Source organism: Nipponia nippon, unplaced genomic scaffold (genome assembly GCF_047370975.1).
Source record: "Nipponia nippon isolate SJK-2023a ecotype South Korea unplaced genomic scaffold, ASM4737097v1 scaffold_47, whole genome shotgun sequence".
NCBI classification, from domain to species: domain Eukaryota; kingdom Metazoa; phylum Chordata; class Aves; order Pelecaniformes; family Threskiornithidae; genus Nipponia; species Nipponia nippon.
Genome location: NW_028262366.1, coordinates 44,325 through 69,127, shown reverse-complemented (window position 1 = coordinate 69,127; position 24,803 = coordinate 44,325). Strand labels below are relative to the sequence as shown.

The following is a 24,803-nucleotide window of genomic DNA, read 5'->3' as shown; positions in this document are numbered from 1 at the left end:
CGCCGTGGGTGGTCCCCGGTGGGGGTGGGCGGGGCGGGGCGGGTCCCGGTCTCGCGGGCGGACCCCGGCGACCGGAGTGGACCCGGGCCATGGGGCGATCGCCGTGGGTCTGGGGTCGCCGCCGCGCCCCCCCCGCTCCCCCCGCCGCCGCCCCCCCGGTGAGTCCACGCGCGCCCGTGGCGGGGGGGGAGGGGAGGGGAGCGCTCGTGCGGGGCGGCACGTCCGCGTGCTGCGGGGGGCGGGGCGTGGGGGGGGCCGTTGCACGTGGCCAGGGGGTCCCCATTGCACGGGGGGGGGGGGGGGGTCCTGGGGAGGTCCCCATCGCCCTGGGGGGTCCCTTGCATGGGGGGGGTGTCCCATTCCCAGGGGGGTTCCCCATCACCGGGGGGGTCCCTTGCATGGGGGGGTCCCCATCACCCGGGGGGTCCCGTTCCCCGCGGGGTCCCCGTTGCTCAGGGGGTCCCGGGGTTCCCCCCCGCAGGGGGTGCCCGGGGGGGGCGGCCGCCCCCCGCTGCCGGCGCTGGGGGCGACGCTGGGGAGGCTGCTGGGGGCCCTGGAGGCGCTGGTGGCCCCGGGGGAGCGGGACCGGACCCGCCGCCTGGTCCGGGAGTTCGGGGCGCCCGGGGGGGCCGGGCCCCGCCTGCAGGAGCGGCTGCGCCGGCAGCCCCCCGCCCCGCCGCGCCTGCCGGTGAGCTCCGGGGGCGTGGGGGGGTCCGGGGGGACCTGGGACTTGGGGGGGACCCGGGGGCGTGGGGGGCCCGGGAGCTGGGGGGACCCGGGGGATGGGGCTTCGGGGGGACCTGGGGGCTTCGGGGGGGACCCGGGAGTTGGGGGAGCCGGGGGTGGGGGCTTGGGGGGACCCGGGAGTTGGGGGGAGCCGGGGGTGGGGGCTTGGGGGGAGACCCGGCTGTTCGTAGGGACCCGGGGGCTTCAGGGGGACCCGGGGGCGTGGGGGGACCCGGGGGGTGGGGGCTTGGGGGGACCCGGGAGTTTGGGGGGAGCCAGGGGGACCCAGGCATCCGGGTGCTGGGCGCAGGAGTGGCCGTGGGGCTCCAGCGAGCGGCTGCCGCTGCCCGTGCACACCAGTGCCGGACTGGTGCTGCCCCGGCAGGACTGGGAAGACTGGAGGGGGCAGCTGTGGTGAGTGGGGGACTGGAGGGGCGCTGGGAGGGGACTGGGAGGCACTGGGAGCGGACTGGGTGGAACCAGGGGGGACAGGCACATTGGGAGGCACTGGAGGGGACTGGGAGGGGACTGAGGAGCACTGGAGAAGACTGGGAGGGGACTGGGTGGATCCAGGCTGGGGACAGGCACACTGGGAGGGGACTGGGGGGCACTGGACGGCACTGGGAGGGACTGGGGGGCACTGGGAAGGGACTGGGTGGAACTGAGCGGGGGGACAGGCACATTGGGAGGGGACTGGGGGGCACTGGACGGCACTGGGAGGGACTGGGGGGCACTGGGAAGGGACTGGGTGGAACCGTGGTGGGGGGACAGGCACGTTGGGAGGGGACTGGGAGGCACTGCGAGGGGACTGGGGGGCACTGGAGGGGACTGGGGGCACTGGGAAGGGTATTGGGGGGATTGGGGGTGAACTGGGGGGCACTGGAGGGGACTGGGAGGGGACACTGGGGGACACTGGTGTCACTGGTTCCCCAGGTTCGCGGCTCGGCTCATCGCGGGCGTCCTCGACTACCGGCTGCAGCTGGAGCGGTGGGTCCTGGGCCGGGGGGTCCCGGGGGTTATGGGGGGGCCGGGGGTTTCTGTGGATGACGGTGGGTGTCCCAGGGGCCTGGGGGGTCACTGGGGGGGTCCGTGGGTCCCCATGGGTGACGGTGGGTCTCCCGGCGGCCCAGGCGTGACCCCCCCGAGCCATGGGTGCAGGCGGCGTTTGGGGGGTGCCGGGTGCCGGGCCCCCATCGGGACGAGGTGCTGCGGCTGCCCCCCGGCGCCCAGCCCCCCCCCTTCATCACTGTCGTCCGCAACTGCCAGGTACGGGGGGGGACACGGGGGGTGCTGGAGGGGACATGGGGGGGTATGGGGAGTCTGGGGGGGCACATGGGCATCCTGGGGGGTCTGGGGGGTTCAGGAGGGTCCTGGGGGGGACACAGGGGGGACATGGGGGGGTATGGGGAGTCTGGGGGGGCACATGGGGGTCCTGGGTGGTCTGGGGGTTCAGGAGGGTCCTGGGGGGACACAGGGGGGACATGGGGGGTATGGGGAGTCTGGGGGGGCACATGGGGGTCCCAGAGGGTCTGGGGGGTTCAGGAGGGTCCTGGGGGGGACACAGGGGGGACATGGGGGGGTATGGGGAGTCTGGGGGGGGGCACATGGGGGTCCTGGGGGGTCTGGGGGGGTTCAGGAGGGTCCTGGGGGGACACAGGGGGGACATGGGGGGGTATGGGGAGTCTGGGGGGGCACATGGGGGTCCTGGGTGGTCTGGGGGTTCAGGAGGGTCCTGGGGGGGACACAAGGGGGACATGGGGGTATGGGGAGTCTGGGGGGGCACATGGGCATCCTGGGGGGTCTGGGGGGGTTCAGGAGGGTCCTGGGGGGGACACAGGGGGGACATGGGGGGGGATGGGGGGGCTGGGGGGGCACATGGGGGTCCAAGAGGGTCTGGGGGGGTTCAGGAGGGTCCTGGGGGGGACACAGGGGGGACATGGGGGGGTATGGGGAGTCGGGGGGACACATGGGGCCCTGGGGGTGGTGTCAAGACCCCGGGGCGGGGCCACGCAGGGCCAACGGGCCGTTTCGGGGTGTGTCCCCCCCTCCCCCCCCCCAGTTCTTCCAGGTGGAGGCGTGGGGGGGGGCGGGGACCCCCCCGCCCGCGGTGGCGCTGGCAGCGGCGCTGGGGGGGCTGCGGGCACGGGCGGGGCGGGGCGGGGCCCCGCCCGTGGGGCTGCTGACGGGGCAGCACCGCCACGCCTGGGGGCGGGTCTACCGCCTGCTGATGCGGGGTGAGTGGGCGGGGCCCGGAGGGGCGGGGCTTCCAGTTGTGGGGTGTCATGGGGGCGGGACTTCCTGTCTTGGTGTGTCTTGGGGGCGGGGCTTCCAGTTTGGGGGTGTTCTGGGGGCGGGACTTCCTGTCTTGGGGTGTCTTGGGGACGGGACTTCCTGCCTTGGGGTGTTTTGAGGGGTGGGACTTCCTGTCTTGGGGTGTCCTGGGGGCGGGGCTTCCAGATTTGGGGTGTCTTGGGGGTGGGACTTCCTATCTTGGGGTGTTTTGGGGGGTGGGACTTCCTCTTCAGGTGGTAACTGGGGGCGGGACTTCCTGCTTGGGGGCGGGGCTCTGGAGGGCGGGGCCGCTCCGGGCAGATGGGGCGGTCCCCAGCGAAGCTCCGCCCCCGCAGACCGCCTGAACCGGGCCTCGATTGGCCGGATTCAGCACAGCCTCTTCGCGCTCAGCCTGGATGCGCCGGTGCTGGCGGCCGTCGGCAGGCGGGGCCCGGGGGGCGGGGCCGGGCAGGTGCTGCACGGGGGCGGGGCCTGCGCCAACAGCGGCAACCGCTGGTTCGACAAGACCCTGCAGGTGGGCGGGGCTTCCTGTTCACGGGTCACGTGCCCCCGCGGAGGGCGGGGCAGAAGTGGGCGGGGTTCCCTTTCTTCCAGGGGTGGGGCTTCCTGTCCTGCCCCCGGATGCATGTCGGGGGGGTGGGGCGGGGCAGTCGGGGCGGGGCTTCCCATGCCCTGACCCCGCCCCCCTCCCAGTTCGTTGTGGGGGAGGACGGGACCTGCGGCGTCATCTACGACCCAGCCGTGATTGACGGCGCCGTCGTTGCGGAGATGGTTGACCACGCCCTCGAGTACTGGTGAGCGAGGGGGCGGGGCTTGGCAGGGCAGGGGCTTCCTGTCTCTGAGGGCGGGGCTTTCCCCTGCCCTCACCGGCCCTGCCCTCCAGCCGCCGCCCGGAGCCCGGCCCCGCCCTCGTGACGTCACCGCCTCTCCCCCCGCCCCAGCGGCTCCGCTTCAGCCTCGGCCCCGAAACTGCCCCCGAGGTGGAGCGGGCGAAACGGCACCTGGACAGGTGGGGTGATGGGGGGGTCACGGGGTCATGGGGGGTTAATGGAGAGGTGAGGGGGTCACAAGGGTCATGGGGTCACAGTGGGGTTAACGAGTCTCTGAGGGGTTGGGGGGGGACGGCGGGGCATGTGGAGGGGGGAGGGGCTAGGGGAAGGTGGGGGAGGGGGCGTGTGTCAGCCCTCACCCCCCCCATCCCCCTCCCCCAGCCTGGCGGCGGACGTGGACATCCACTGCTTCTCCCACGAGGGCTTCGGGGTGGGCGGGGGGCTGCGGCCAGAGGCCATCGTCCAGGTGGCCCTGCAGGTGGCCTTCTACAGGTACGGGGGGGCCGGCGTGCGGGGGGGGGACGGACCCTGGTGTGCCGGGAGGACCCAGACGTGTGGGGGTGACCCTGTCGTGTGGGGACCCAGATGTAAGGGGACGACCCCGTTGTGTGGGGACCCCGTTGTGCGGGAAGACCCCGTTGTGCGGGGACGACCCCGGCTGTGGGCGCCCCGTCGTGCGGGGACCCAGGCCTGCCCCTGCCCAGGGCCCACGGCTCCCTCTGCGCCTCCTGCGAGCCCACCTCCCTGCGCCACGTCCTGCCCGGCTGCACCGACCTCCTGCGCCCCCCCGGGCCCCCCTGCCTGGCCCTGGCCCATGCCCTCGACGACCCCCATGCGGAGGTAGGCGGGACTTCCTGCGCGGGGTGTGAAATGGGGGCGGGACTTCCTGCCCCGGTGTGGAAATGGGGGCGGGACTTCCTGCCCTGGTGTGAAATGGGGGCGGGACTTCCTGCCCCACAGCCGGAGCTGCAGCTGGCGCTGCTGCGCGAGGCCGTGGAGGCGCAGAGCCGGCGCCGGCAGGAGGTGAGGGGGACCCCGGGGGGCGGGGGCAGGGGGGGGGGGGGGGCCTCGGGGGGGGGGGGCAGGGGGTGGGAGGGGACCCAGGCATCCAAGGAGGGCGGGGCCATGGGGTGGGAGGGGAGTGCGGGTGGGCGGGGCTATGGGGTGGGGAGGCTCTGGGGGTGGGGCCAGGGGTGGGAGGGGAGTCGGGGGCGTGGCCAGGGGTGGGGCCGGGGTGGGCGTGGCCGGGGCGGATGAGGACCCCCGGCGTGGTGGCGCAGGTGCTGGCGGGGCAGGGCGCGGAGCGGCACCTGCAGGGGCTGCGGCAGGCGGCCATCGCGGCGGGGGAGCCGCTCCCCGAAATCTTCATGGACCCGGCCTACGCCCTCGCCACCCACTTCCGCCTCTGCACCGTCCAGGTACCCCCGGGACCCCCCTGGGACCCAGCCAAAACCTCCTGGGACCCCCCCCGGGACCCCCAACCTCCCAGGACCCTCCACAGACCCCCCCCCCGGGACCCTCCAAAGCCCCCAGGGACCCCCCAAAATCCCCCAGGGACCCCTCGGGGCTGTGGGAAGGGCTGGGGGGGGGGCAGGGCGTTCCGGGGTGCCCCACTGGGGGTGGGGGTCTCTGGAGCCCCTTGGGGCGCACAGGGGAAGGGTCGGGCGCGTTGGGAGGGTACAGAGGGGGTCGGGGCTGTTTTGGGGCAGTTTTGGTGTGTCTGGGGTGCGTTTCGGGAGCACAGAGGTTTTGGGGGTGTAGTTTTCAGGGGGGTGATAGGTGGGGGAGGCTCTGGGGGTGGTTTGGGGGTTTCGGGGGGCTCGGGGGTGCAGTGCTGTTCCCCCCCCCCCAGGTCCGCTCCCGCGAGGGCTGCTGGTTGCTGCGGGGGCCGCTGGTGCCCGATGGCTATGGGGTGGGGGTGGGGCACGTGGCCCCCCCGGACCCTCCGGACCCCCAGGACCCCCCCAGCCCCCCTGGGGGGCTGCGCGTGGCCATCACCGCCTTCGCCTGCTGCCACCAGACCGAGGCCGCCCGCCTGGGGGCCGCGCTGAGGGGGGCCCTCGACAGCCTCGGGGGGCTGCTGCGCCGCCACGGCCCCCCCTGACAGCTCCGGGACCCCCAGGGACCCTCGGCCTCATCCCCACCCCCCAGGCACCCCAGATCTGGGGGGGGACCCCTGCCATTCCCCTCCTGACACTCCCGGGGTCCCCCACGACCCCTCTGCACCCCCAGGCCCCCCCCCTCGGGCCAAGGTGGATATTTTGGGTCAAAACAGGCTGGTTTGGGTCTGGAAACGTCAATAAAGTCCCTCCCAGTCCCGCTGGTGTCGGGGGCTCCACTCCGGGAGATCCAGGCCGGGTTCTTTGGGGGTCCCGGTCCCGGTCCGGCCGCATCCAGCCCGGTATTTGCGCCGGCCCCGATCCGGTCCGAGAGATCCAGTCCGGGCGGCGGCGCCGGTCCCGCTCCGCTCCGATCCAGGCCGGGTTCCGAGGCGGTCCCGGTCCCGGTCCGGCCCGCTCCACTCCAGCCCGGGCTTTGCGCCGGCCCGGGAAGGGGGGGGGGGGGGTGTCCCGATCCGGCCGGGGGGATCCAGCCCGGGCGCCGGTTCCGATCCGGATCCTCGTCCCGATCCGGCCCGGGCTTTGCGCCGGCCCGGCTGGGGGTCCCGGTCCCGGTCCCGGTCCCGCTTCGGCCCGGCCATGGCGGCCGAAAAACCCGGTGCGGAGCGGGGGGAGCGGGGCGGGGGCGGGGGGGGCCGCGGGGGCCGGGATGCTGCGTGTGCCCTGTGCACGCGGGCCGGGGGGGGGCCGGTTTGCACACGCGTGTGCCCCGGCCCGGGGGGCCCGGGCGGCCGGGGCAGCCCCCTCCCCCCGCTGTCGCGCTATAAATAGCCCGGGGTGGGGGGAGGGTGACCCAGAAACGGGGCCCGGGGGGAGCGGGGAGGGCTTCGGGGGGGACTGTATGGTTTGGGGGGACCGAGGGCACTGGGGGGGCGCTGGGGGTTTGGGGGGGCCGCTGGGGACGGGGGTTCTGGGGGTGGGGGGCCCCGGGGGTGGGGAGTCCCGGCGGGGGGGGGTTCTCGGAGGTGGGAGGGGGTCCCGGCGGAGGGGCTCCCGCGGGTGGCGGGCCCCGGGGGTGGGGGTACCCGCCCGCGCTGACGCCCCTCTCCCCCCAGGAGCGCCGGAGGGGGCCCCCCACGCCTCGCCCCCCCCTTACGGGCCGCCGGCGCCGCCGGGGCCGGGGGGCGCGGGGGCGGCCACGCTGCCGCGGGGGGGGCCGGCGGGGGCGGCCACGCTGCCGCGGGGGGGCCGGGGGCCGGGGGGCGGCGGGGGCGGCCACGCTGCCGCGGGGGCTGCCGGGGGCCGGGGGGGCCCCGCACTCGGCCACGCTGCCCCGGCCCCCCCCCGCCGCCCCCCAGCCCTACGGGGGCCCCCCTCAGCCCCCCCTGCCCTACGCGCCCCCCCCCTTCGCCCTCCAGCTCCAGCCCTGCACGGCCTATGTCCCCGTCTACCCCGTCGGGCCCGTGAGTGGGCGGGGCTGGGGCGGGGCTTGAGGGGGCGGGGCTGGGCTGGGGCTTGAGGGAGGGGCGGGGCGGGGGCAAGGAGGGGGAGAGCCTGTGGGGATGCAGCTGGCTGGGAGGGGTGGGGCCAAGGGAGGGGGCGTGGCTAACTGAAGGGGTGGGGCTAGGGGCGGGGCTCGAGGGGAGGGGGTGGGGTTTGGAGTGGGGTTAACGGAGAGGGGTGGAGTCTGGATCAAGGGACGAGGCCTGTGGGTAAGGGGCGTGTCCAGCAGCGAGGGGTCGGGGTGGGGTCTGTGGGCAGGGGCGTGGCCTCTGGGGAAGGGGCAGGACAGCAGAGGGCCTGGGGCGGGGTCAGTGGGAGGGAGGGGCGTGCCCTCTGTGGTAGGGGGCGTGGCTCCAGCACACAAGGGAGAGCAGCAGGGCCCATGGGGTGTGGACCAGGGGAGGGGCGTGGCCCCGCAGGGGGCGTGCCCCACCACGGCCCCGCCCCTGACACCCCTCTCCCCTCCGCAGGCCTTCGGGGCGGCCCCCCCTGGCCCCGGCCCCGGCCCCCTGCCCGGCCCCGTGGGGGTGCCGGTGGGGGGCACCCTGGGGGGAGCGGTGGGAGCCCCCGGGGGGGGCCCGGGGGGGGTCCCGGGGGGGCTGGAGGGGCGCCGGGCGCCCCACGACTACCTGCCCATCGCCGTCCTCACCACCCTCTGCTGCTTCTGGCCCACCGGCGTCGTCGCCATCGTCAAGGCCGTGCAGGTGGGGGGGCGAGGGGCGCGGGGGGGCCGGGGCGGGGGGACGGCGGTGCCGACCCCCCCCTCCCCTGCGGCCTCCCCGCCCCAGGTGCGCGCGGCGGTGGCGCGGGGGGACATCGTCTCGGCCGAGATCGCCTCGCGGGAGGCGCGGAACTTCTCCTTCATCAGCCTGGCCGTGGGCATCGCCGCCATCGTGCTCTGCACCATCCTCACCGTCGTCATCATCATCGCTGCCCAGCACCACGACAACGACTGGGAGCCGTAGCTGCGCCCCAGCGACCGCCTGCGGACCCCCCGCCGTGCCCCGGCCGCGCCCCGGCCACGCCAATGGGGGCCCTCAGCACCGCCGTGGCGGTGCTGGGCATCTCCTAGCGACGGCCTTCGGCATCGCCGTGGCGACGCTGGGGATCCTAGTGACGGCTCGGGTACCGGAGACCCTCAGTGTCACCACAGCAACGGAGCCGGGCATCCCCGTGCCTACGCCATGGCGACGCCCGGGAGCCCTCGTGTCGCCCCGGCGACAGGAACGGCCGCTCCTGGCATCGCCGTGGCAACGCCTGGGCTCCCAACACCCTGGCAACAGGTACAGCATCGCCATGGCAACGCCCGACCCCGCCCCCAGCCATGCTTCTGGCCCCACCCCCAGGGCTCCTGGTGGGTGGGCCTCCCACCTCATCTGCATGCCAAGCTCCGCCCCCACCAGGCCCCGCCCCCGTGACGCCTTTTGCTGCTGACAGTTCAATAAATCTCTATATTGATATGGGGGAGGGGCAGCTCGTTACTGGGGGGGGGGGGGCGGCTGCCGCTAACGAAGCGGGGCCATCGTTACGGGCCACTAATTGGGGTGTGGGGGTGGGCACAACCCTGACCCCCCACAAACCACATCTCCATGGCAACAGCATCCCCGGTGCCGCATCCCCCCCCATCCCTTAACGAAGCCCTTCTCATTAACGATTATCAAGGGCGGGGGCTTCCCCGCCCCCCCCCCCCCCCGAACAGCGTCTCCATGGCAACAGCGACCCCAACGCTGCAGCCCTGGGGCAACGGCACAGCCCCCCCCCGCCGGCCCTTAATGAAGCACGCGCTCATTACCAATCCCGTTTATTACCAAAGGGGCACCCCCAGCCGGACCCCCGCCCCCTAACGAAGCGCTCCCCGCTAACGGCCCCGCTCAGGCAAAGAGCCGCCCGAGGCGGCGGGCCAGGCGGGCGTCCCTCTCCCGGGCGGCCCCTCGCACCCGGCGCAGCTCCCGCCGCGCCCCGGCGTGGCCAGGCTCCTCCCGCAGCACCAGCGCCAGGTCGGCGGCCGCCGCCTCCAGGTCGCTCATGGCCGCCGCCGCCAAGGCCCGGCGGAAGCGGGCCTCCAGGTGCTCCGGCCGCAGGGCCAGTGCCTTCCCGGCGTTGGCGGCCGCCGCCGCCGGCAGCCCCAGCTGCAGCTGGCAGAGGGCCAGCCCGGCATGCAGCTCCGCCTTGGGCCGCGCCAGGGCGGGGGGCAGCGGTGGGGCCCCCCCGGCCGCCACCGCCGCTCGCAGGGCCTGGGCGTAGGCCCTGGCCGCCGGCCCCGCCGCCCCCGCCCCCAGCAGCGCCGCCGCCCGCTCCTGCCGCGCCAGCACCGCCCGCCACCGCCCGCCCGCCTCCTCCTCCTCCCAGAAGCGGGGCGCGGGGGAGAAGCCCCCCAGCCGCACCCCCACCGCCGCCCCGGCCCCCGCCGGCCGCAGCTGGGCCCGCTCCCCCGCCGCCATCGTCTCCAGGCAGGCGTCCAGCGCCGCCGCCCAGCGCCCCTCGCCGTCCCCCAGCCGCAGAGTCTGCCACTGCCCGCTCCCCGCCCCCGCCGCCGCCGCCCCCCACCCCGCCGCCGCCCCCGCCCCGGGGGGGGTCTCCAGCCGCACGCGGCAGCGGGAGCCGGGGCCGGGGCGCCCCAGCCCCCGGCCGCGCCGCAGCACCCGCTTGGCAAAGGCGGCGTCGGGGCTGAGCCACCAGCCCGGGGGGGGCCCGGACCCCGCCCAGGGCTCCCCCTCCTCTTCCTCCCCCTCCTCCTCCTCCAGCTGTGCCCACCCCTCCTCCAGCCCTTCCTCCCCCTCCCCCTCCCCCTCCGGCGCCCGCAGCCACGCCTCCTCGCATGACCAATCCCAGGGATCCCCCGCCCCATTGGATGGCGCTGGGAGGGCCGGCGGCTGATTGGAGGGCTCTGCCCGGCGGGGCGATGCCCCATTGGATGGATCTGGGAGGGCAGCGGCCGGATGGCGGTGGCCCGCCCTCTCATTGGGCGGGGCCGGGAGGCTGCTGCCCTCATTGGCTGGGGCTTGCCGCGCTGCATCCTTACAGGTTAGGGCTTCAGGCGCTGCATCCTGATTGGCTAGGGCTTCAGGCGCTGCATCCTCATTGGCTGGGACACGTGGTACTTTGTCCTCATTGGTTAGGGCTTGTGCGGCTGTGTCCTCGTTGGTCAGGGCTTGCAGAGCTGCGTCCTCATTGGCTGGGACACGTGGTACTGTGTCCTCATTGGTTAGGGCTTGTGCGGCTGTGTCCTCGTTGGTCGGGGCTTGCAGAGCTGCGTCCTCATTGGCTGGGACATGTGGTACTGTGTCCTCATTGGTCAGAGCTTGCGGTGCTGCGTCCTCATTGGCTGGGTGCTGCAGCCCTTCGGCCTCCTCGGTCGGCTCGCGTGGCTCTGCCTTCTCATTGGCTGCGCCCTGCAGCCTGGCAGCTTCATTGGCTGGACCCTGGCATGCCGCAATCTTATTGGTTGGCTCCTTGTGCCCGGCGTTGTTACTGGCTGGGCCCCGCAGGCCTCCGCCGTCCTCATTGGCAGAGTCCCTGCCTGCCTGCCGTCCGTCTAGCTGCTCATTGGCTGAGCCGGGGCTCCCCCTTCCCTCATTGGGCGAGCTCAGAAGCGGTGCGATCCCATTGGACGAGTCCCCCACGGCGCAGGCTCCCCCGAGCTCTTCACTGGCCGGTGCCGGGCTCCCTCCCTCCCCATTGGACAAACCTCCGGGTGCTCTCTGCTCATTGGCCGGCTCCTCCACAGCGGCTCTGGCCCCATTGGCTGCTCCTTGCGGTGCTGCCGCCCCATTGGCCGAATCTCCCCCTTCCATTTCTTCCTCAGCCAATCGCGTTTCTCCGGCCGTGGCCTATGAGAGCCCGGTCAGCGGGGACGCGGCCACTCCCGCTCCCACCTGGGCGAGGACCCCGGCGTCCGCCAGCCCCGCCTCCTTGCGTCACGTCCGGCCACGCCCCCAGCTAGGCCGCGGCCCGCCTGGGCGGGGCTCCCGCGGAGCCGCCCACGTTCCCCCCCGCCCTCCCGGAGGCTCGGGGAGGATCCTACGGGGGCCGGAGGAGGGACCCCGGCGTAGGGGGGGGACAGGACAACGGTCCCCGGCGTCCGGGGCGGCGCTGCCCCTTTAAACGCCGCCGGCGGGAGGAAGCGGAAGAGCGCGGCGCGCGTGCGCCTTCCGCCTCGCCAGCAGCGCGCCTGCGCGGTGGGGGTGGGCGGGGCCGGCGGGGCGAGCCGCGCTCCCATTGGACGGTGGCGGCGGCGCTGATTGGCGGGCGAGCGCGGGGCGGGGCCGGGCGCGGAGGGCGGAAGATGGCGGCGCTGGCGCCGGAGCTGCTGGTGCTGAGCGACGCGGGGCGGTTCCGGGCCGACAACCTGCTGGGGGCCGAGGACTGGGGTAGGCCCGGGCGGGGCGGTGCTGGGCCGGGCCGGGCCGGAGCCGGCCCGGGCCTCGGCGGGGCGGGGGGGGCGCTTCCGCGTGCGCCGGGGCAGGGCGGGGCCTGCGGGTGGGCGTGTGCCGTGTCGGGGAAGGGGCGGGGACAAAGGGGGCGGGGCCCGGAGAGAGGCGGGCTTAAACATTTGGGGGTGTGGTGAGCTGTGTTGGGGCGGGGCTAAGCTCCTTGTGGGCGGGGCTGTCCCTATAACCCCTCCCCCGCCCCCCAGATGCCGCTCTCTACAGTTGCCTTGACGACAGGCTGGAGCCCGCCCACCTCTTCCCCTCCCTGGACCCCGACCCCATGGTAAGCCCCGCCCCCTCCGGGGAGGGGGTGCCCCAGCCCCGCCCCCTCCGGGTGGGGTCGTGCCGGCCCCGCCCCTTGGGGGGTCCTGGACCCTCATCCCTCCCCCCTCCAGTTCGACTGTGCCTTCGAGGGGGGCCCGGCTGCCAGCCCTCCTGACCCCCCGTGGGACCAGGAGCCCCCCAGCCTCTTCCCCGGTGAGTGGGGAGGCAGAAGGGGGGCCCCGGGGGGGTGCAGGGGTGTTATAAGGGGGGCGGGGGGATCATGGGGTGCGGGGAGGGGATGCGGGGGCTCGGAGGGGAGATATGGGGGGCTGGGGAGGATAATGGGGCGCTGGGGGAGGATCTGGGGCCGTCGGGGGGGATCTGGGGTCCTAGTGGGTGTTGGGGGGTTACAGGAGCCTGGGGGGGCGGGGGCGTTCGGGGCGCAGCGGCACAGGGATCCCCGCCAGCCACGTGCGTCCCCCGCCCCCCCAGACCTGCAGGTGAAGTCGGAGCCGGGGTCCCCTGCCTCGTCCCACTGCTCCGACTCCTCCGGCCTCTCTTCCGCTTCCGAGCCCCTGGCCTGGGTACGTGCCCACCCCTGGTGCCCCCGCTGCCTCCCCAGCCCCCCCAGCTGCCTTCCCCCTCTCAGCTCTGTCCCTGCAGGCCCCCAGCCCCCCCGAGCCAGGGGTGAAGACGGAGCCAACCCCCCTGCTGCCCTGCGCCCCCCCGGATGCCGGTAAGCTGAGGGTGGACAGATGGGGGGCGGAGAGTCCTGCCGCTCTCCTGACCTTCCCGTGCCGCAGCAGGGAAGGCGCCGCGAGCCGTGAAGGCAGAGGGCCCCTCCTCCAGCCGCCGGACCCCCCCCATCCAGCCCAAGCCCCCTGGGGGGGCTGCTGGACCTGGGGGGGCCGCCTCAAGCCCCCCCCAGACCATTCTGCTGCAGCCGCTGCCTGGAGCCACTCCTCCCCTGCCTGCCGCCATCACCGGTAGGGCTGGGGGGGCTGGGGGCATCCGGGGCAATGGGGAGGGGATTGGGGTGGCCCGGGGGGAGGGGGCTGGAGGGGCTGGGGGGACAGTGGGCACCGTGGGGAGGGGTTTTGGGGGGTCTGGAGGGTGCTGGGGCTGTGGGATTGGGGGTTTGGGGGTGCTGGGGGGGTCTGGGAAAAGGGAAGGCAGGGCTGGGGGCAGGTGGGGCGATAAGGAGGAGGTTTGAGGGTGATGGGGAGGTGTTTTAGGGGACCCTGGGTGAGTGGGGGGCTTTGGGGTCTGCAGTGCCGGCCCCCGCGGTGCTGCTGTCGCCAGCGGAGCTGCTGCTGCCGGGGCTCCTGTGCCTGCCCCCCCCCAGCCGGGGGCCCCCCCGCACCCCCCCTGGCCCCCCCAAGCCCGAGGCCAAGACCATCGTCCCGGCCCCCGCTCCCGCCCCTCCTGGCCCCCAGGAGGTCGACGTGAGTACCCCCGCGTGACCCCTGACCCCCCACGTGACCCCAACCCCTCGCAATCCCCCCCACCCTTGGGCGCCCCTTGTCCTTCCCGGCGTGTCCCCCACCCCGGGGTGTCCCCCTAGTGCCCACTTCTCCCCCAGGGGTGCTCCCCCGTTGGGTGTCCCTGTCCCCTGGGACCCCCGGGGTCCCCCCTGCCGGCCCCCTGGTGACCCGCAGGCGCAGGTAAAGGTGCTGAAGCGGCAGCAGCGGATGATCAAGAACCGGGAGTCGGCGTGCCAGTCGCGGCGCCGGCGCAAGGAGTACGTGCAGGGGCTGGAGGAGCGGCTGCGCCAGGCCCTGGCCGACAACGACCGCCTGCGCCGCGAGAACGGGCTCCTGCGCCGCCGCCTCGATGCCCTCCTGGGCCAGGTGGGGCCTGCGGACGGGGGGGGGGTTGGGGGAGGGGGTCCCCTGCTCGGGCCCGGCGTGGGCCATGCCCCCATCCCCTGACGGCGTGGCTTCTCCTCCTCTATTTTCTAAGGGTGCAGTCTGCGCCCCCCCGTCTTCTAATGGCACAGCCTGCATCCCCCTGTCTTGTAATGGTACAGCTTGTCGTTCCACCATGCTCTCACACCCCCTCCGTGGCACGGCTCGTCCCCCCCCATTCTGTAATGGTATAGCCTGTGCCCTCACCAGGCCCGTAGTGGTACAGCCTGCCCTCCCCGTCCCACATTGGTACAGTCCGTCGCCTCCTAGTCCTGTAATGGTACAGTCCACCTCCCCTATAATGGTACAGCTTCTCCCCCACCATGATGCAGCCTGGCCACCCCCCCAGCCCATGATGGTACGGCCCAGTGGCTGGGGGGAGGAGGGGGGCTGTGTCTCATTACTATGGCAACAGGCTGTACCATGGCAGGACCACGGGGGTGCCGCAGCACAGGGGCTGTGGGATGCACCATTACAGCGGGGGGGCGGGGGGAACCATTGCAGAGGGGTTGGGGGGGCACCGGGGCCCTGGGGGGGCCAGGCCTGACCCCCCCATCCGTCTGTCCCCCCCCAGAGCTCGGAACTGCGCCCCGTCCCGGGCCCCCGCAAGCTGGCCTGCCTCGCTGCCCTCCTCCTCTTCCTTGCCTTCAACCTGGGCCCCCTCAGGTGGGGGTCGGGGGGCGGGGGGGGCCCCCACCGCCGCTGCCCCCCTTCAACGCCCCCCTCCCGCAGCCTCTCGCAGCCGCCCCCCGCCGAGCCCCGGCGCCAGCCCCCGCCGCGGGGCCGCCGCCACCTCCTGGGGGTGTCTGAGGGGGGGCCCCCCGCCACCGACCCGCCCCGGAGCTGGGGACCCCCCCCGGGGCCGCGCCAGGAGCCCCCCGGGCCCCCCAGCAGGACCCCCTTCAGGTACGTGCACCCCGCGCCGGGCATGGCCCCCCCGAGACCCCCGACCCCCCCAACCCAACGGGAACCTTGGACCCCCCAGGGAGCCCCCACCTAAATGGGCCCCAACACAGCTCGGTGCCCCCCGCCTCCACTGGGCCCCCCCAGACCCCAATGGACCCCGGTGAGACCCCCCAGTGGGCTTCAGTGGCCCCCCAAACCCAGTGGGAGCCCCTGATCCTATTGCCCCCCAATGGACTCCCATGGGTCCCCCCAAACCCTCATGCATCCCACTGAGCCCCCCCCCGAGCCAGTGGGACCCCCTGACCCCAGCCGCCCCCCGCGCACCCCGGTAGCCCCCCCCGGCCCCCCCTGACCCCCCCGGCCCCCCAGGAACGTCTCGCTGGGCGCAGTGACGCTGCGGGAGCTGGACGGGCTGTTCCGGGCGTCCGACTGTCGCCGCTTCAACCGCACCGAGGCCCTGCGGTGGGTGGGGGGCGCGGGGGGGGCTGGGGGGGGTGGGAGGATTGGGGGGTCCCAGGGGACTGGGGGGGCACGGGAGGGGCGTAGGAGGATTGGGGGGTCCCAGAGGACTGGGGGGGCTGGGGGGTCAGGGGGAGCTGGGGGGCACGGGGGGGGGGGCAGGAGGGTGGGAGCAGGGCCCTGGGGGGGGTGGTGGGAGGGGGGTGGGGGGTGCCCGTGAGACCGCCCCCGGCCCCACTGACCCCCCTCGGCCCCCCCCCCAGGCTGGCGGACGAGCTCAGCGGGTGGGTCCGGCGCCACCAGATTGACCGACGGAAACCAGGGTCCCCCCCGCGGCCCCCCCACAGCCAGGTGAGGGGGGGGCCCCGAGGGGCTCTGGGGACCCTTGGTGGCCACTGGGGGGGGTTCCCGGGGATTTCTGGGGGTCCCTGGGGGGGTGGGGAGTCCCCACGGGTGTCCGGGGGGGCTGGGGGGTCTGTATAGCATCCTGGGGGGGGGTCTTTGGGGGGCCTGGGGCACTGGGGGGCCGTTGGGGGGGTCCTGGGGTTCGGGGGTCCCTGGGGGGGGGTGTGTGTGTGTGTTCTGGAGGGCGCCGAGGGTCCCTGCCCCACCCTGACCCCCCTGGGGCAGTTCCAGGCTTCGCCCCCCTGGAAGGCGCCAGCCTCCTCCCGCCTCGTCCCGGCCGCCCCCCCTCACCCCGAGAGGTGAGCGACCCCCGGAGCGCGACCCCCCCCGTGCCCCCCAATCCCCCGCGACCCCCACCCGACCCCCCCGTGTCCCCCCAGGGCCCCCCCTGGGCAGCTCCAGCTCTACCGCCCCGACCGGGCTGAACCCCATTTCCTGGCCGCCATCGACCGCCGCGAGGACACCTTCTACGTCGTCTCTTTCCGGCGGGTACGGGGGGCTGGGGGGTCTCGGGGGGCCCGGGGGGGCTCCGGGGGTCTGCTGGGGGCGGGGGGAGTCCCCAATGCCGTGTGCCCCCCAGGACCACCTCCTGCTGCCGGCCATCAGCCACAACAAGACGTCGCGGCCGAAGATGTCTCTGGTGATGCCGGCGGCCGCCCTCAACGGTGAGCAGGGACCCCTGGCCCCCCCATGTCCCGGGGGGGTCCCCATCTCCCAGGGGGGGGTCCCTACGCCCCAGGGGGGCCCCGCTGTATGTCCTCCCACCCCAATGGGGGCCCGCGTATGTTTGGGGGGCCCAAAGTCCTCAGGGTCACACCCGTGTCCCCACGTCCAAGGGGAGGGGTCCCTGGGGGGGGTCCCCGTTTTCTTGGGGCTCTGTGTGCTGGGGGGGCTGGGTCACCCCCTTTCCCCTGGGGGGTCCCATTGCCCAGGAGGGGGTCCTTGTTGCCCTGGGGGGCTCTCCATCGCTGGGGGGCTCACAGTGACCTGGGGGGGGGTCCCCATTGCCCTTGGGGGGGCTCAGAGTCCCTTGGGGGGGAGTCCCCATCATCCTGGGGGGTCCCGTCTGAGCAGGGGTTCCCCGTTTCACCCCCGGGGGGGGTCCCCTCTGCTCCGGGGGTCCCCAGCTGATGCCCCCCCCCCCCCGCCGAGGGCCCGTCGGGGCGCGGGGGGGGCCTGGGGGCCATGAGGCAGGTGGACTGTGAGGTCATGGACACGCGCGTCATCCACGGCCGCCGCCCGGGCCCCCCCGCCAACCGCAGCCGGGCGCCCGCCCCCCCCCGCGGCCCCCGCCGCCCCCGCCCCCTCTACCTGGGGGGTGGCAGGTAGCCCCGCCCTTTGGCGGCAGGCCCCGCCCCTCCGCGGAGCAGAGCACCGCCCATGGGAACCGGCCCCGGGATCAAGCTCCGCCCACTCGGGATGCAGAGCCCCGTCCCGGATCAAGCCCCGCCCTCTGGCTGCTCAAAGGGGGTGGAGCCTTCCCTGTAAGCCCCACCCCCTCTGTGAGGCCCCGCCCCATGCAAGCACTTACCCCCGGGGAGCCCCGCCCCCATTCTCCCTTTAAAGGGGCAGCGCCCTCGCTCCAGCCCCGCCCCCCCGGGGCTGTTTTCTACCCGGATCAATAAAAAATGGGAAAAATAAAAATGGATAAAAATGGATCTTCGGGGGGGGGGGGGGGTCAGCTTTAATCACAGTTTGGGGGGCAGATGGCCCGGGGGTCTCAGAGCCCCCCCAGCCCCATTTTGCTCCCCGGGGTCAGACGCTGAGCAGCCAGAGGAAGAAGGCAGCAGCGATGAAGAGGAAGATGGAGTCCAGCGAGCCCGGGGGGGAGTCCCCAGCATCGTCTGCGGGAGGGCGGACACCCCAAACCCCCGTCAGTGGGGGGAGCCCCAGGACACCCCCCCAGGTGCACCCCGAGATGGGGCTGGGAAAGGTCCCTGATCCCTGGGGGCACATGGGGGGTCCCTGGGGGTGTTTGGGGGTTGCTGGGGGCACATGGGGGGTCGCTGGGGGTGTCTGGGGGTTGCTGGGGGGTGTTTGGGTGTTTTGGGGTGCACAGGGGGGATTGGGGTTCCCGAGGGCCCCAGGACGTACCTGTGCCGGCGGGGGGGGTGCGGGGCAGCAGTGAAGAAGGCGAAGGGAAGTGCCCCGAAGCCGAAGGTCACCTGGAAGCTGCCGCCGGGGCCGGTGGGGGGCACCTGGGGGGGCAAGGAGACGGGGGGGCTGCGTCAGCAGGGGCCGGGGGTGGGGGGCAGCGGGGGGCCTGATGGTCACTTACCCCCCGGCTCTCGGGCTCCGGGCGCTGCCCCCGGGGTCGGGGGGGGGTCTCCAGCCTGGGGGGGGGGGGGGAACGGGCCCTCTGCACCCCGTAGCGGTGCCCCAGAGCCCCCCAGCCCTCTTGCGCACCCCACAGCACCCAACCCACCCCCTCCAGGCCCCCACCCCGCATCCCCTCCCCCTTCTGGTGCCCCTCCACACTCCCCATAGCCCCCTCGCTCTCCATGGGTCACAGCCCCCCAGAACCCCCCGCCAGAGCCCCCCGCTGCCCCTCATGGATCCCCAAAACCCCCCTGGCCCCCTCACCAGAGCTCCCATCTTCCCACACCCACCTCCCGTCCCCCTCACTGGGGGTCCCAGCACCCCATGACTCCCCAGCCCCCCCTCACTGGGGGTCCCAATCCCCCCAGCCCCCTCACTGGGGGTCCCGGTCCCCCTGAACACCCCCAGCCCCCTCACCAGGGGTCCCGGCCCCCCGACCTCCCCCAGCCCCCCTCACTGGGGTCCCAGCACCCCATGATGCCCCCAGCCCCCCGAACCCCTTCACCTGGGGTCCCAACCCCCCCAGCCCCCTCACCGGGGGTCCCAGCTCCCCACGGCCCCCCCAGCCCCCTCACCGGGGGTCCTGGCCCCCCCGAACACCCCCAGCCCCCCCGATTCCCCTCCCCGGGGGTCCCAGCCCCCCACGGCCCCCCCAGCCCCCTCACCGGGGGTCCCGGCGGGCACTGTCCCTCCCGTAGAGGGGCACGACGGTGTCGCGGCTGATCCCAGCCCCACAGACGGTGCAGCGGGGCCGCGTCAGCAGCCACTGCGGGACCCACAGCGCTGCCCCACGGCCCCTCGCGGCCGGGGCCCCCCACGCCCATGGGTCGGGGCAGCCCGCGCCCAGGCCTTGCCTGCCCTCCGGCCGGGGTCCCCCGCGCCCCCCGGGGGGTCACTCACCTGGTGCAGGCAGGGCCAGCTGCGAGGGGGGGGCAGCGTCAGCGCCCCACGGCCGGGCCCATCGACAGCCCCACGGGCAGCCCACCCCCGGCCGCCAGCCTATGGCGCTGCCCCACGGCCCCCATGCCCCCCTAAACTCCCACAGACCCTCCCAGACCCCCTAGCTCGCCCTACCGCCCCCCGCACTGCCCATAGCCCCCGTAGCCCACCCCATAGCCCACCCCATAGCCCCCATGCCTCCTCAGAGCCCCACCACAGGCCACATAGCTGCTCTATAGCTCACCCTGCACTCCCCTATAGCCTCCTATACACCCTGTAGTCCCTCCGTAGACCCTATAGCCCCGCTACAGCTCATTGCGTAGTCCCCTATAGCCTCCCATACCTCCCATAGCCCCTCATAGACCCCGTAACCCTCCCGGCTCACTCTATTCCTCCCCATAGCCCCCCCAGACCACATAACCCCCCCATGGCTCACTCTATAGCTCCCTATAGCCTTCCATACACCCTATAGCCCCTCCATAGACCCCATACCCCCCCCCCCCAGCTCGCTCCATACCTCCTTATAGTCCCCCATACCCCCATAGCCCCCCTAGCCCCGCCCCCGGCCCCGCCCCCGGCCCGGCCCAGCCCGGCCCCGCCCCTCACCAGTACAGGTGCCCGCAGCGGCCAATCACGGCGTCCCGCGCGGGCTCCAGGCAGAGGTTGCAGGCGAAGGCGCCGCCGCCGCCGCGGTTTGGCCCCTCGGGGCCCCCGTCCGGCGCCCCCGCGCCCGCCGCCATCTTCCTCCTCCGCGCGGCCCCGCCCGCCCCGCCCCGCCGCGCCTCATTGGCCGCCCGGCCGGTCAGTCACCGCCCGCCGGCCTTCTGCCCCCCGGGTGGGCGGTGCTCGTTTGGCGCGTCGCTATTGGGTGGCGCGATCGGCAATCAAACGCCCTGGCTCCTCCTCCCGGTCACGGGGCGGGGCGGCCGCTTTCTATTGGTCCAGCTCGGCGCCGCTCACGTCCTTCTGCAGGGCCGTGCCGCCAGCGCGCGCGGCGGCCGTAGCTGATTGGCCGCGCCGCCTTAACGGGCCGCCGCGCCGCCCAATCAGAGCGCGGGCCGGCTCCCGCCTTCCCGCCGTGTGGGGGCAACAAGATGGCGGCGGCGTTGCCGTGGCGACGCGAGGTCCCGCCCACCCCCTCTCCCCCCTCCCTCCCATCCGCCGCCATGTCTGGTTGCCACGGGAACGGCGCAGGGCGGGGGGCGGGACGCGCGACCGGCGCGGCCGGCGCTCACTGGCTGTCGGAGCCGCCCGTCAACGACGCTGCTTCCGCTGCCGCCGCCGCCGGGAAGGGCCCGCGCCGCCGCCGCAGCCGCTGCCCCGCCCGGCCCCGCCCGGTACCGGGGAGCGGGGGGGGGGGGGGGGGGGGGGGGGGCCGGGGGCCCCGGGGGGTACGAGGGCCCCGGGGGGGTTCGCGGTCCCGCGGGCGGGGCTGGGCAGGAGGGGGCCGCCGCCCTGCCCGGCCCTGCCCGGCCCCGCCCGGCCCCGCCGCCGCCCGCGGGCCCCACGGGCGGCCCCGCCCGGCCCCGGCGTGGGAGGAAGCCGGCCCGGAGGCGCCCCAGGGCCCGAGGGTGTCCCGGGGGGGCGGCAGGTGCCCGAAGTGGGGGGACACGGAGGATTTGGGGCTAAAGATGGGGGGTTTGGGTCCCTGGGGGCCGGGGGGGGTTGGGGTCCCCGGGGGAGGGGGGATCCCAGCAGGGTTTAGGCATCCCCGGGGGGCGTCTGGGAGTCCCGGGGGGTTCCCGGGGATCCCAGCAGGATCTGGGGGTCCCAGCAGGGTCCGGGGGTCCCGGGGGGGTCATGAGGTCCTGGGGGGTCCCGTGCCCGCCCCAACGCCCCGCTGCCCGCAGGCGCCATGGAGGTGACGGTGGGGACGGCGGCGCTGGCGCTGGCCCTGCTGCTGCTGCCGGTGTTGTACGAGCGCAGCGGCTCCTTCCGCTTCTTCTGCAAGATGGGCTTCTACAACGGCTGGATCCTGCTGCTGGCGCTGGTGGCCATCCCGCTCTGCGCCCTGCGAGGCCGCGACGTCGAGAACATGAAGTAGGGGCAGGAGGACGGGACGGGGGGCGCAGGGGGACGCGGGGTGGCTGTGGGGCGCCGCCGTCACCGCGTGTCCCCGGCCAGGATCATCCGGGGGCTGATGCAGCACGTGAAGCACCTCTACGGGATCCGGATGGCGGTTCGGGGCGCCCAGCACTTCCCCCCCCGGCAGCCCTACGTTGTTGTCAGCAACCACCAGAGCTCCCTCGATCTCCTGGGTAAGCCTGCCCCATGGCGCTGCCCCACAGCGCCGCTCCACGGTGCCGCCCCGTCGCCTGAACCCTAGCTGCCCACGGCCGCCGCGGCCCCCAGGGGTGATGGAGGTGCCCCGGAGGTGCGCGTAGCCGCCGCCCCCCAGCCCCCTAGCTGGCCCCATGGCTGCCCCCCGGCTAACGCCAGCCCCCAGGGATGATGGAGGTGCTGCCGGACCGCTGCGTGCCCATCGCCAAGCGGGAGCTGCTCTACATGGGGGCCGTGGGGGTGGTCTGCTGGCTTGGTGGCATCATCTTCATCGACCGCAAGCGGACGCACGACGCCATCAGCGTCATGGCTGAGGCTGCCCACACCATGCTCAGCCAGGACGTGAGTGAGGCAGCGGGGGGCTGCTGGGGGGCTGGGGGGGCTCATGTCGGGCCGCACGTCCTGCCGTGGGCTGTGGTGGGGCAGCCCCAGCTCACCCCATAGCGAGGTGGGGCAGCTCCAGCTTGCTGTGAGGCAGTCCTGGCTGATCCCCCCTCGCTGTGGGGCACCCCTGGCCTCGCTGTGGGGCAGCCCCCTGTCTCCCCCCAGGTCCGGGTGTGGGTCTTCCCTGAGGGAACGCGCAACCACAGTGGCTCCATGCTGCCCTTCAAGCGGGGCGCCTTCCACCTCGCCGTCCAGGCCCAGGTACGGGAGCGGCCGTGGGGCGGCCGTGGGGCAGCCGTGGGGCTGCACCCCTCACCCCCTGCCTCTCTCCCAGGTCCCCGTTGTCCCCATTGTCATCTCCTCCTACCAGCACTTCTACAGCAAGCAGGAGCGGAGGTTCACGGCCGGTGAGGGGCCGGGGGCCTGGGTTTGGGGGACACCCAGGGGTCTGGGGGGCGCATGGGGAATGTGGGGAGTCGGGGGGGTCTGTGGAAGGGGGTGAGGGGACACGTGGGGCTAGGGGGAATCTGGGGGGAGCACATAGGTCTGGGGGTGCTATGGGGGGGTATTGGGGCTTGTGGGAAGTCTAGAGGGCACCTGGAGGGGCGGCTGGGGGGCACTTATGGGTCTGGGGAGCTGCGGGGCATGTGGGGGGATACATGTCGGTCTGGGGGGCACGTGGGGTACACGGGAGGAGATTTGGGGGGGCTGTGGTCACACGGGGCTGTGGGGTAGGTGGGGGAGGGTGCGGGGGGCCCCTGGGGGTTTGGGGTGTGCGCAGGGGGGGCCCACGTCCGGGATGGGCCGTGGGGTGGCCGTGGGGCGGCTGTGGAGTGCCCCCCACCCCCTGCCCCCAGGGCAGTGCGTGATCCAGGTGCTGCCGCCGCTGCCCACCCGGGGGCTGGGCCCGGCCGATGTCCCGGCACTCACCGAGCGGGTCCGCGCCGCCATGCTGGAGGCCTTCGAGGCGCTCTCGGCCGAGCTGCGCCCCACGGCGCCGCCCCCCGCCCCCCAGTGACCCGCCCCACCGCTGCCCGCTGCTCCACGGCGCTGCCCGGCCCCACAGCGGCGGGACAGGGGCTGACCCTCACGTGGAACGTGGACTGAGCCATGAGCGGGGCACGGGCTGACCCACGTGTGGAACACGGACTGACACGTGGCGGGGCACGGACCCACGAGCGGGGCACGGGCTGGCCCACGCGCGGAACGCGGACCGACCCACGCCGGGGCGCAGAGGAACCCTCGGCGGGACCCATAGGAAGAGCGCGGCCTGACCTGCAGCGGGAGCACAGAGCGACCCACGGCGCGACTTGGAGGAAGAGCGGGGTGTGGACTGACCCCTAAGCGGGGCACGGAGCAACCCACAGCGGGACCCACGGAAGCGCACAGACTGGCCCGTGGTGGGAGCTGCAGCAAGAGCTCGGTCAGACCCACGGGGGGATGCGCAGCGGGGAGCTGGTCTGACCCACGGCGGGACTCGCGGAAGGCTCACGGAGTGACCCATAGCGGGACCACGGTATGATCCACGGTGGGACCCCCACGGACCGACCCACTCCAGACCCCCGCCTAGGGGGTACCCACGGACCGACCCACTCCAGACCCCTGCCTGGGGGTCCCAGGGACCGACGCCCGGCTCCGGGGGGCACAGGGCTGATCCCCTCGTGGCCAGTGCCATTTGGGGACCAAGGGGTCCCGGGTGGGGGGGCAGGGGGGCAGGTGCTGATTGGCTGCCAGAACAGGCCCCGCCTCCTTTTTAAGGGGCGCCGCCGCATATTTATTGGGGGGAGGGGGGCAGATTTTGCCAAATTTCCCTCCTGCCCCCGGCTCGGGGACCCCTGCTTTTAATAAACCCCCCCCAAGTCGTGGCGCCTTGTGATGTCACGGCGGCTGAGCAAAGATGTCATCAGGGGGATGGGAATGATGTCAGCGGTGGATCTTGTACCCGAAGCCGTTCCTCTCACCCCTGCAGTCACCTGGGGGGGACGCAGGGTTTAGGGGGAGGGCGGGGGGTCCCTATGTGGCCATGGGAGTCCCTGGGGGGTCTTGGGGGGTCCTGGGGGCGTGTGCTGGGTCCTGGGGGTCCCTGGGGGGTCCTGGGGCCGTGTGATGGGTCATGGGTGTCCCTGGGGAGTCCTGCAGGGGTCTTGGGGTGCCCCTGGGGGGGTCCTGGGGGCATGTGGTGGGTCATGGGGGTCCTACAGGGGTCTTGGGGCCCCCTCGGAGGTCCTGGGGCCATGTGATGGGTCAGGGGCTGTCCCCCCGCGGGACCCCGGTCTCCGGGGGGTCCCCACTCCCACCCCCGCGGGGGACCCGGGTGTCTGGGACCCCCACCCTCCCCCCTGGACCCAGCTGTCTGGGGTTCCCCACCCCTCCAGGGACCTCACCCCGTCCCCGGGCCCCGGCTCACCCCCCGGCAGCCGAAGCCGGGCCACAGCACCCACCCTTCCACCCACCGTTCGGCCGCGTGGTACGCGGTGCTGCGGGCACCCGCGGGGACTCGGGCGTCCGGGACCCCCGCCCCGCCAGACCCCCACCCCGCAGCCACCCGAGCGTTGCTGTTGCCTCCCAGGGGACCCCCCCCCCCCCCCCACAGGGACCCAGGTCCCCTCCCCTCCATGGGGACCCACGCACCCAGGCCCCCCCCGCCGCGGGGCTTCCCGGGGCTCCCCTGCCCCATGGGGCCCCCTCACCTCTCCAGGGCCCCCCCAGCAGCGCGACCCCCAGCACAGCCCCTCGCACACAAAGGGCTCTTGTCCCCACGGGACGGGGACGTCGGTGACCCCGCGGGGGTGGCACAGGCGCCGCTTTGTGCTGGGCCGGATGGGTCCCCCCCAGCCGAGGGGCCCTTGGGCCCGGCGGGGGGGCATCGCCATGGGGGACACAGGGATGGGGGGACACGGATGTCCCCGTGGGGTGGGGGACATGGGGCATTGCTGCGGGGACATGGGGACACAGGGGACACGGGTGTCCCCGTGGGGTGGGGGATGCGTGGCATCGCCGTGGGGACACGGGGACACAGGGGACACGGGTGTCCCCGTGGGGTGGGGGATGCGTGGCATCGCCGCGGGGACATGGGGAAGGGGGGACACGGGTGTCCCC

At 74.4% G+C, this 24,803-nt stretch overlaps 5 protein-coding genes across 12 annotated transcripts; 4 read left to right on the top strand and 1 right to left on the bottom strand.

The window, feature by feature from the left end:
* The first annotated feature begins 89 nt into the window (after window positions 1–89).
* Window positions 90–6,166, top strand: LOC148052449 (carnitine O-acetyltransferase-like). Its single transcript, XM_087729801.1, has 14 exons — window positions 90–158; window positions 482–688; window positions 1,037–1,140; window positions 1,660–1,713; window positions 1,857–1,992; window positions 2,786–2,960; window positions 3,354–3,532; window positions 3,712–3,812; window positions 3,902–4,027; window positions 4,230–4,340; window positions 4,553–4,688; window positions 4,809–4,871; window positions 5,129–5,266; window positions 5,701–6,166. The coding sequence occupies exons 1-14, from the start codon at window positions 90–92 to the stop codon at window positions 5,950–5,952; spliced, it is 1,851 nt and encodes a 616-aa protein (XP_087585927.1). The 3' UTR covers window positions 5,953–6,166.
* A 237-nt stretch (window positions 6,167–6,403) lies between these two features.
* On the top strand, window positions 6,404–8,871 carry PRRT1 (proline rich transmembrane protein 1). Its single transcript, XM_087730108.1, has 5 exons — window positions 6,404–6,566; window positions 7,024–7,140; window positions 7,304–7,371; window positions 7,882–8,115; window positions 8,200–8,871. Exons 1-5 carry the CDS (start codon window positions 6,548–6,550, stop codon window positions 8,374–8,376), a joined length of 615 nt encoding a protein of 204 aa, XP_087586234.1. The 5' UTR covers window positions 6,404–6,547; the 3' UTR covers window positions 8,377–8,871.
* A 2,681-nt stretch (window positions 8,872–11,552) lies between these two features.
* Window positions 11,553–17,401, top strand: ATF6B (activating transcription factor 6 beta). 5 transcript variants are annotated; one of them, XM_087729879.1, is made up of 16 exons: window positions 11,553–11,781; window positions 12,048–12,124; window positions 12,237–12,318; window positions 12,598–12,689; window positions 12,769–12,841; window positions 12,909–13,091; window positions 13,378–13,550; window positions 13,770–13,955; window positions 14,587–14,678; window positions 14,745–14,918; window positions 15,288–15,380; window positions 15,641–15,728; window positions 16,008–16,081; window positions 16,163–16,271; window positions 16,363–16,445; window positions 16,931–17,401. In XM_087729879.1, the coding sequence occupies exons 1-16, from the start codon at window positions 11,697–11,699 to the stop codon at window positions 17,109–17,111; spliced, it is 1,845 nt and encodes a 614-aa protein (XP_087586005.1). In that variant the 5' UTR covers window positions 11,553–11,696; the 3' UTR covers window positions 17,112–17,401. The 5 variants fall into 5 exon arrangements, 4 of the variants coding, with proteins under 4 accessions (XP_087586005.1, XP_087586002.1, XP_087586003.1 ...); XM_087729876.1 differs by having other exon boundaries at window positions 12,912–13,091; window positions 16,363–17,108; XM_087729877.1 differs by having other exon boundaries at window positions 16,014–16,081; window positions 16,363–17,108.
* A 12-nt stretch (window positions 17,402–17,413) lies between these two features.
* LOC148052446 (E3 ubiquitin-protein ligase RNF5-like) lies at window positions 17,414–19,837 on the bottom strand. 3 transcript variants are annotated; one of them, XM_087730088.1, is made up of 6 exons: window positions 19,647–19,837; window positions 19,002–19,020; window positions 18,767–18,867; window positions 18,061–18,115; window positions 17,889–17,980; window positions 17,414–17,640 (listed from the first exon to the last, which is right to left on the bottom strand). In XM_087730088.1, exons 1-6 carry the CDS (start codon window positions 19,778–19,780, stop codon window positions 17,538–17,540), a joined length of 504 nt encoding a protein of 167 aa, XP_087586214.1. In that variant the 5' UTR covers window positions 19,781–19,837; the 3' UTR covers window positions 17,414–17,537. The 3 variants fall into 3 exon arrangements, with proteins under 3 accessions (XP_087586214.1, XP_087586212.1, XP_087586213.1); XM_087730086.1 differs by having other exon boundaries at window positions 17,414–17,626; window positions 17,877–17,980; window positions 19,647–19,832; XM_087730087.1 differs by lacking the exon at window positions 19,647–19,837 and adding an exon at window positions 19,558–19,594 and having other exon boundaries at window positions 17,414–17,626; window positions 17,877–17,980.
* A 389-nt stretch (window positions 19,838–20,226) lies between these two features.
* On the top strand, window positions 20,227–23,585 carry AGPAT1 (1-acylglycerol-3-phosphate O-acyltransferase 1). 2 transcript variants are annotated; one of them, XM_087730058.1, is made up of 7 exons: window positions 20,227–20,377; window positions 20,891–21,080; window positions 21,165–21,298; window positions 21,487–21,662; window positions 21,870–21,965; window positions 22,039–22,111; window positions 22,562–23,585. In XM_087730058.1, exons 2-7 carry the CDS (start codon window positions 20,896–20,898, stop codon window positions 22,720–22,722), a joined length of 825 nt encoding a protein of 274 aa, XP_087586184.1. In that variant the 5' UTR covers window positions 20,227–20,377; window positions 20,891–20,895; the 3' UTR covers window positions 22,723–23,585. The 2 variants fall into 2 exon arrangements, with proteins under 2 accessions (XP_087586184.1, XP_087586185.1); XM_087730059.1 differs by lacking the exon at window positions 20,227–20,377 and adding an exon at window positions 20,453–20,631.
* Window positions 23,586–24,803: the final 1,218 nt, after the last annotated feature.